This window comes from Prionailurus bengalensis, chromosome X (genome assembly GCF_016509475.1).
Source record: "Prionailurus bengalensis isolate Pbe53 chromosome X, Fcat_Pben_1.1_paternal_pri, whole genome shotgun sequence".
NCBI lineage: Eukaryota > Metazoa > Chordata > Mammalia > Carnivora > Felidae > Prionailurus > Prionailurus bengalensis.
In genome coordinates, this window is record NC_057361.1 from 49,751,899 (window position 1) to 49,761,798 (window position 9,900).

At 38.0% G+C, this 9,900-nt stretch overlaps 1 protein-coding gene and 1 pseudogene across 2 annotated transcripts; both read right to left on the bottom strand.

Moving 5' to 3' along the window:
* Nucleotides 1–474: 474 nt before the first annotated feature.
* Nucleotides 475–2,257, bottom strand: LOC122477891 (spindlin-2). Of its 2 annotated transcripts, none has more exons than XM_043571383.1 (2): nucleotides 2,144–2,257; nucleotides 475–1,452 (listed from the first exon to the last, which is right to left on the bottom strand). In XM_043571383.1, exon 2 carries the CDS (start codon nucleotides 1,428–1,430, stop codon nucleotides 654–656), a length of 777 nt encoding a protein of 258 aa, XP_043427318.1. In that variant the 5' UTR covers nucleotides 1,431–1,452; nucleotides 2,144–2,257; the 3' UTR covers nucleotides 475–653. The 2 variants fall into 2 exon arrangements, with proteins under 2 accessions (XP_043427318.1, XP_043427317.1); XM_043571382.1 differs by having other exon boundaries at nucleotides 2,082–2,179.
* A 6,537-nt stretch (nucleotides 2,258–8,794) lies between these two features.
* Nucleotides 8,795–9,517, bottom strand: LOC122477069 (annotated as a pseudogene).
* Nucleotides 9,518–9,900: the final 383 nt, after the last annotated feature.

A 9,900-nucleotide genomic window follows, 5' to 3' on the forward strand; every position in this document is an offset into this window, starting at 1 on the left:
GACCCTTTGAGTACCCTCCAGATTCCTGCCAAATACCTTTTCCCGCTCCCCCTCCACCTTGCTCTAGACCTTGCTCTAAGTTACGTTGAGCCCCTCTCTACTCAAGGCATTCTGTTTGTTTTCCTCTAAGCCCCAAGATCTTATTCTCCGTTATTCTCCACCCCCTCCCAGTTGTGTGCCTCTCTCTCTTAGGCCATCCCTCCCCCAGGGAGCCTCTCCATTTCTGGCCCTGCCCCACCTCTTCCTAGGCAGTCACCTCCCCTTCTCCCTCCCTCTACAGCCCATCTCTAGTTCCTTCTCCTCCCCCCTCTCTAGACCAGACCAGCTAAGTCCTATTCCATTTTTAGATGACTGATTATGATACTAGCTGAACTTTATTCACAGCCTGCATTTACAGCTGTCCCTTCCTTTCATGCCCCATCCACCAAACACACCCAATCTTTTCAACATGACAAAGTCCTTACACACAGCATGTCATGTCCACATAAATTTGTATTTTCAAAAAAAAAAAAAACAAAACAACAGTTATGCTGGCAAAGATGTTGAATTAACAGGGACCCTTAAGCTTTCAATACACTGAAAAGCAACATTATTTTGCACATCTACAAAGTATACATTTATTCTCACAAATGTGGCAAAGTTTACCCTAACAGTTAGGACTTTTTCACCAAATCATAGACATAGATATGGAAATCATCATCAAACTTGATGAAATACACAGAGGGTTTGGCTTCCACTTGGTGAATGACCTTGCCTGTCCTTTTGGAGCCATCTTCTTTGGTATATTCCACATGTTTACCTATGAGGCCATCTATAACTCCTTCTGGCTCCCTCTCTGTTGGAGGAGACTCACTGGACTCTGGCATGATACGGAGGTCTCCTTCTCTGTAATCATCTAGAAGCTGGTACATGTATAAGACAGGATCCTTCTCATAGGTAATATAAAACCAGGCTTTCATGATAGGTGCTTGGGCTAAGACCATTCCCCTCCATTCATCTTTGGAACCATGCTCACCCTCAAACATATGTTCCACAGCTTTCCCAATTATGGTATTTGCAAGGCACACATCTGTGACTCGAGAACATGGCACCTTATCAGGAAGGATTTTAAGCTTTAAAATCCTTTCATCTCTGTGAAGTTCCAGTCCATAGACACAGTCAATTCCATCATATTTGACCAGGTAAAGAGAGGGATTGATAGGCACCTGATCCAGAACGGTTCCTTTCCACTGCGTGATGGGCTCATTGCCTTCTTTCCATCCATGTGAAATTCTGCTGCCCACTATGTTCCTTCGGAGCTGGGATGAAGGTCTGCCCCTCTGCTTCTTTTGACAGGTCTTTTTCTTCCTCATATTTGCAGATCCAATGTGGTGATCATCAGTTTCCCTGGTTTGCTGATCTGCAGCTGCCTTTTTGTGAAGGGTCTTCATGCCTGCAGGAGGAGGAAAGGGGCTAGGGAGACATATTTGGTGTATTATAGTGTGAGATTTTTTTCCCTTTGTATTTCAAACTTCTTGGGCACCAGGTACATTCAGCCCAAATCATTCTAATGTGTCCAGCTGGAATACTGGATATCAAAAGACTATTGCATGTTTGTCTTCAGTGCCCTCCCTCCAGGCTTCTTTGGCTGTGCTGCAGCATTAGAGAGGCGGTGAATGTTGTGGTCCTGGTGGTTGAGGCCCCAGATAGAGGGAGCAGGCTCTTTTGCATAATGCCTGATCCTCTGTTGCCATCCTAGGACCCCACACCAAACACGGCTATTCACCATTTCTTAGCCTCCACCTCATTACTCCATTTCTACTAATGTCACTCCGCCTGCCCCCTGCCCATGGCCATCTATTCTTAATCCCTTTTGTCTCCCATCCTCATGCCTTCTGCCTGGTGTTCACCTCTCCTTCATGTCTCTTTCTGGTCATCCCCATTTTCCTGTTGAGCGCCTATAACAAACGTCTTTTCATGCCTGGCTACCTTTGTACATCATCCAGGTGCTCTTCAATCCCCCCCCCCCCCCACACACACACAAACACACAGTCCCCAAATCACCCTTTTTAGTCTCCCTCATAACTCATCAGAATACCGACCCCAATTTTCTTGCTGGACACCCACCAACCCCAATCCTCCGGTTTTCTAGTCCAGTGCCCACCTCCCCACGTCCGGGGATCACGGGCCTCACGTGCCCAAATGGGACACCTTGCCGCGCTGCCTCCGCTGTGAACCTGCGGCGAAAGAGGATCAGCAGACGATGAGGTGAGCGCTTGCAGGAGCTGAGAGGGGAGGATCCGTAGGCAAGAAGGTATCTTGGAGCGCTGTGAGGAAGGCGGAGATGGAGGCGGTGTCCCCAGCACTCGGCTCATGGGTTCTCAGTCTCACTGTTGGCGGCAGCAGCACTGCCACATCTGGCTCCCACCAGACACAGCCGCCGCCGCAGTCTCCTCCCTCTTCCCGTAGCGCAGCTTCCTGCCAGGAGAGAGGCCTCCCCTTCCTGCCAAACACCGCGCTCTCCCACCCCATCCCTAAGTCTCACAACAACCGCTGCCCTAGGCCTGGGAGGCTTTCCTTGGCTCCCAGCCCCGCCCCTTTCCAAAGCAAGGAGCCTCCGGGACCACAACCCCTCCCTCCCTTGGCACCCACTCTTCAGGTCGCGGAGGCTCCCAGTCTCCTCCCCACAGCCCACACCTCAGTGCCCTTGCCCCATCTGCTTTCTATCCTCGAGGAATCTGCCTTTTCTTTTCCCCATGCCCATCTAGAGTTATTATTTATAATACAGAAACCTTCCTTTCCTGTCATTAAAAGCAATTTGAAGTAGGAGGAGAGAAAAGCACCTCAGTCTGCCATCTTGACCAAATCTTGAGATAATTACCAGACTTTACATCTTGAGGATTTTTTTTTCCTTCTTTTTTATTTTTTCCTCTCTTTTAAAATTCTTCCACTGATTGCAAAAGAATTGCATGCACAGTGTGGACATTGTGTAAAATTCAGAAAATTCATCTGAATAAAATAATCCACTTCTTATTCCCCAAGGCTTGCAGCAAAATATTAACACTTTATATCCTTCAGCCTTTTTCTAATCTCCTAGTAATCTGGGATTAGTTTGCCAAATCAGTCATTAAAAATTCTTTTTGCAATCATTTCTTATGACATTTGAAAATACAGTATATATAGCAATACTAGAAATACTAAACACTCTCAGTTCAAAATTAACTTTACTTATTTTTATTGAAGCCTTTAAAAGTAGAAATAAGCTATAATATAATATAATACATATTATGTTATATAATTATATAATTATATTATATATATATGGTATATATTATATATATAATATAATAAAATATAATTCTCTTTTTCTTTAGCCCAAATTCTATTCATTTCTCCCTCTCTAATGCTTACAATCATCATTCAATTTTTGTATATCCTAACAATCTTTAGATGTATATAGATTTAAATATACTATATATTATACTATACTATATATGGTATATGCTATATATGGTATATAAGATATAAAATATGTAATAAATATGGTATATACACTTGTGAATGGGTATTGTGCATTTTCTATATCTTATTTATTTATTATAATTTTTTTTAATTTTTTTTATTTTTGAGAGAGAGAGAGAGGAAGCAAGCAGAGGAAGCACAGAGACAAAGACATAGAAACCGAAGCAGGCTCCAGGCTCCAGGCTCCTAGCTGTCAACACAAAGCCTGAGGCGGATCTCCAACCCACAAACTGTGAGATCTGACCTGAGCTGAAGTCAGAAGCTTAACGGACTGAGCCACCCAGGGGCCCCAGTATCATATTTATTATTTTATTATTTTTTAAATATGAAAATTATTGTCAAATTGGTTTCCATACAACACCCAGTGCTCATCCCAACAGGTGCCCTCCTCAATGCCCATCACCCACTTTCCCCTTCTTCCCACCCCCAATCAACCCTCAGTTTATTCTCAGTTTTTAAGAGTCTCATTTATTTTTAAAATGTACTGTGGGGAGAAAAATAATAGTTCTCTTTCAATGGCTCACACATGACATTTCTTGGAAATGGTTCTGGATCATTATAAACCAGGTGTATATACTATACAACTCATAAGATTTATGATGTCTCTATACTTTATAAAACTAACCAATTCTGTACTTAGTTACAACCTTATCTGGCACTTCTTTTTTTTTTAATTATATAAATCCACTCTATAGATATTCAAGAAATATGTTCTTTTTTTCTTAATGATTACACTGTCAGCAAGTCTGACATAAAACTCTGATATGTCTCATAATGTAACTTAGCTGAGCTTTATTTTAAACATAAGTTTTATCAAACATATATTATTTTTCTGCAGCTTGTTTTGTTAATCAATATTTATTTTTTAAAATTCATGTTATATCTCTAACATTCTTTGTTACCTTTAAACTCTATCGCAGAATATACATGTATGATGATATATAAAAACTGCTTATAAAGTTTTCCAAAGTAGCTTTATTATTTTGCTTTCCTACCAGCATTGTACAGGAGTTCTATTTGCTCTGAATCCTCCTCAGCATTTGGTATTGTAAGAATTTTTATTTTAGCCACACTCATTGGTGTGCACTGACAAGTTGCGCTATGGTCTTAATTTGTATTTTCTTAATGATTAATGATGCTGAACATCTTTTTATAAGCATATTTGTCACCTGTATAATTTATTTGTTAAATTGTTTTTCTGAACATTTGTCTTTAAAAAATAATTTATTTTTTAATGTTTATTTATTTTTTTAATGTTTATTTATTTTTGAGAGAGAAAGAGTGAGCATGAGCAGGGAGGGGCAGAGAGAGGTGGGGACAGAGGATCCCAAGCAGTCTCTGTGCTAACAGCAGAGAACCGAACACAGGGCTTGATCCCATGAACCATGACCTGAGCCTAAGTTGGATGCTTAATTGACTGAGCCACCCAGGAGCCCTTAAAAAACTGGGTCTGGGTTTTCTTATTGTAGAGTTTTGAGGATTTTATATATGTGATTTGTAAATATTTTTTCTCCCTGCCTGTGTCTTGTACTTGCAGACTTTTTACTGTGTTCTTCACAAAACAAGTTTTTAATTGTGATAAAGTGCAATTTTTTTTTCTGTGCTTTGGTTCTATATCTAAAACTCTTAGCAAAACCAGTGTAGATTTTCTCTAATGCTTTCTCCTCTAAATTTTAGAGTTTTACACTTTACATTAGGTCTATGACCCATTTTGAGTTAACTTTTGTTTAAGATATGAGGTATATGCTGAGATTTGTTTCTTTGCATATAGTTGCCTAGTTTTCTGATACCATTTGTTAAAGACTACCCTTTCTTCATTGAATTGCCTTTGCCCTTTGTCTAAAATCAGCTGACTACATTTTGACTCTATTTTGGCCCTTTCTGTGTTATTCCACTGAACAAGTTGTCTATTCACCAACTCCCACTATTTTTCCCCCAGCTTTATTGACACATGATTGACAAAAATATAGTATATGTTTAGATTGTACCACATGATTTTTAAAAGGTGTGAAATGTGGTATTTTAATATACCTATACATGGTGAAAGAATTACTGCAATCAAGTCAGTTAATACATTCATCACCTCACATAAATTATTTTTTATTTTTGGCGATAACCCACTTTCTTAATTACAGAGCTTTAGAATAAGTCTAGAAATTAGATAGTGTGAATTTTCCAATGTTATTCTGTTTTTTTCTCTTTTAATATACTTACTTGGCTCTTCTATTAACTTTGACTTCATGTACAAATTTTATTTTATTTTATTTCTTAATGTTTATTTTTGAGGGAGAGATAGAGAGGGAGAGAGACAGAGTGTGAGTGCGGGAGGGGCGGCGGGGGAGGGAGAGACACAGAATCCGAAGCAGGCTCCAGGCTCCTAGCTATTGGCACAGAGCCCAACATGGGGCTTGAACACATGAACTGTGAGATCATGACCTGAAGCGAAGTCAGACGCTTAACTGACTGAGCCATCCAGACACTCCAATCTCATGTACAAATTTTAGATTAAGCTTGTTGATATCTAAAAGAAAAACAAAACAACACAACACAACACAAAACAAAACAAGAAACTCTTGGTAGATTTTTTTTTCAGTCTGTAGATCAAACTGGGAAGTATCGATGTCCCAACATTATTAGTATTCTAATTAATCATCACGTGATATCTCTCCATTTACTTAGGTTTTTTATTTCTTTCATCAGTGTTTGTATTTTTCTGAACACAGATTCCTGCACATGTTTTGCTATATTTATTCTTAAGTACTGAATTTTTTGGTGCTAATATGAATGTAATTTTCAGATAATCTCATATTCCAATTGCTTAATATCAGTATATACAAATGTCATTAACTGTTTTATATTGGCTCTATATCCTACAAAGTTGTTAAACTCACTTATTAATTTTAGGAGTTTTTTGGAATATACTTTGAGATTTTATACATAGACAATCATGGTCTGTGAACAGAAAGAATTTTCTTTTAAAGTTTTATTTATTACAAGCATGTAGGCCTTTTTGAGGGGTCTTCTATAATCAATTTCCCTTTTTTCTCTTTTGGTTTTATTGCTATTATTTATGTGAGAAAAAAATAAATAATGTCTTGATATAATTATGGCTTTTAAGACAGCACTTTATAAAATGTACATTATATACATGTGAATTATGGCATTGGAAAGAATTTCAGAACTGTGGTGTTATCTCTATCTTCAGCCACTTTCCAGTTATATTCAGTTATAGTTGGAGCTGATGACAATGGAACAGTTAGAACTTTTCCTTCCTTCAAGGCAAAATCATCTGACTTAGGAAGCATAAGGTCCCTATAGAGACCCACACTATGGTAAGAATTTGATCTCTCTTGGGCTATTTCCTCTTACTACTATCACCTAGCAGAACCACCATGAGATAAAGTTATAGTCATCCAGCTGTCAATCCAGAACCTTCTTCAAGAAACAAGGCAAGAAACGGGCCCCTGAGTGGCTCAATTTGTTGAGCATCCAACTCTTGATTTCAGCTCAGGTCATGATCTCATGGTTTGAGTTTGAACTCTGCATCAGGCTCTGTGCTGACAGCACGGAGCCTGTTTGGGATTCTCTCCCTCTCTCTGCCTCTCTCTCTCTCTCTCTCTTTCTCAAAATAAATAAACTTTAAAAAGATAAACAAGGCAAGAATTTGGGGGATCCAAGAGCTCTCAAGCAGTATCTCTAGCTTCAGATTTTTTCTCTGCTTCTTTTATCATCGTCATCGTCATCATCGTCATCATCATCATTTTCCTCATCCCCACCATCATTATTGCCTTTATTTCTTATCCCCACTTCTCTCTGTGTCTCTGCACTTTTCTTTTCTTTTCTCTTCTTTTCTTTTCTTTTTTTTTTTTTCTTTTCTTTTCTTTTCTTTTCTTTTCTTTCCCCCCTCTCATTGGCCTGGTTTGGACTTCCAGTATGATGCTGAAATGTGGAGGTGAGAGGGGTCATTCTTGCTATTTTTAAAGATTCAGTCTTTCACCATTAAGTATGATGTTAGTTGTAGATTATTTATGGATGTCTTTTATCACATTAAGGAAGTTCCATTCCATTTGTTGTTCACTGAAAGTTTTTTTTAATTGCAAATACATGTTTAATTTTGTCAAGTGCTTTTCCTCCACTTATTGAGATAATAATATAATTTTTATTTTCTTGTTTGTAAGGAGAATTGATTTCATTGATTCTTATAACAACTTTATTGAGATATAATACATATACTATAAAATTAACCTTTTAAAATCATACAATTCAGTGGCTGTTAGTATTTTACAATATTGGGCAACCATAACCACACTTGGTTTAAGAAAATTTCCATTTCCCCAAAAAGAAACTTTGTGCTGATTTGCAGTCACTGCCTATTTCTCTGCAGAGCCCAAAGATGTAGGCACCCACAAATCTATTTTCTGTGTCTATAGATTTGCATATTCTAATCAATTTATATGGATGAATCATACAATACGTGATATTTTGTGTCTGGCTCCTTTCATTTAGCAAGATTTTTTTCAAGGTTCATCCATTTTGTAGCCTGTATCACTTATCACTTAATTTATTTCCAAATAAGTATCCATTGTATAGAAATCCCATACTATTTGTTTATTTATTTTTTTTAACGTTTATTTATTTTTGAGACAGAGAGAGACAGAGCATGAACAGGGGAGGGTCAGAGAGAGAGAGGGAGACACAGAATCCAAAACAGACTCCAGGCTCTGAGCTGTCAGCACAAAGCCCGATGCGGGGCTCGAACTCACGGACCGTGAGATCATGACCTGAGCCGAAGTCGGATGCTTAACCGACTGAGCCACCCAGGCGCCCCATATTTATTTATTCATCAGCTGATAGACATTTGCTTTGTTTCTACCTTTTGGCTGTTGTGAATAGCATTGCTATGAATATTTGCATACCAGTATTTATGTAGATATAATGTGTTCATTTCTCTTGAATATACACCTAGGAGAGTCATATAGTAACCTAATGTTTAACATTTCAAGGAACTGCCACACTCTTTTCCAAAGAGGTTGAACTATTGTTTATTCCCATCAGGAGTATGTAAGGGTCCCAATTTCCTCTATATACTAACACTTGTTATTACTTATCATTTTATTAATGACTGATGATGTTTATCATTTTTCCTGCACTTACTGACTACTTATATTTCTTCTTTGGAGAAACATCTATTCAAATAATTTGCCCATTTTTAATTATATTTTCCTTTTTTGACATAAGATTTTTAATGTTCTCAACCTAAAAACCAACTGAGAAAGAGGCACTACTGATGTCTTCATTCTTCTCTCATTTTCAAAAAGGTCATTCCTGTGAACAATTAATCAGATCCTGCCTGATGTTGTGGTCCTATCAGTTCCAGCTGTAACTGTTGAGCAGCTTCCCATAAACCACCTTTGAGATTTTTTGTCGTTTTTCAGGGAGTACTTCACATCATAAATTATTAGAAATAAATAATTGAAGGATCTCAAAGAAGTCTAGTTCTTCTTCAGGCAAATTAGAGTTGGTCAGGATTTTGATTAAATAGCCAAAATCATAACCACTGTGAAATTATAACCATTTGACCCCTTTGCAGAGGACCACTCCTCATGTCATAAGAAGTTCTGTGAAGTAATGGGTCTCAATTCCTTCCTCACGTTTTTAAAAATGGATACCAGATGTTTTTAGTATCACTATAGAGTCCTGGGAATACATGTACTCCATCAAATTAAATTTAAAATTAAACTACCAAGTTGAAGTTGTTGGAGGGTATTCTCTTTGCTCATTTATAAATGTCAGTTCTAGCCAACTTCTATTTAAGAAGTCTACATTATATTGCAAGAGTTGGTACTGATAGTCAGCCTTCCTCCTAAATTCTTGCAGCCACACCCAGAAAATCAGTGTCCATAGCAACGCAATTATATTTTCAGATAACTGAATGAATTTTCTTCATCTCTTCATACAGGTTGCAAGCCCAAACTTCACAAATTATTTGGTTACGATCTACAGTTACTGCTGGCATAGTGAGAGAAGTAGTCTAGATGTCAAGCATCAAAATGTTACACTTGATTGAAGATTTGTTTGTTTCATAAAACACTTTATTTTTTAATTTTTGTACTTATGCCCTTGATCTGGCACTCCTCTTCCTCCTCCTCACCATAGAGACAACAACCATCTGTAGTGTAGGTGGAAGTAGCTGAGGCAGGAGCAGGTGCTCCAAAGACACTTCATGCCCAAGAATTGGGAAAGGGGGTGCTGGCCTACACAACACCATGCTGTATCCTTGCCTCTTGCACCCATATTTTTCTTTTTTTCCTTTATTTTATTTTTATTTAATTATTTTATTTATTTATTTATTTTAATATAATTTATTATCAAGTTAGCTAACATACAGTGTATACAGTG

What these genes read in the sequence shown, in the direction of transcription:
- LOC122477891 (XM_043571383.1), bottom strand. Translation starts at nt 1,430, where the DNA reads ATGAAGACCCTTCACAAAAAGGCAGCTGCAGATCAGCAAACCAGGGAA.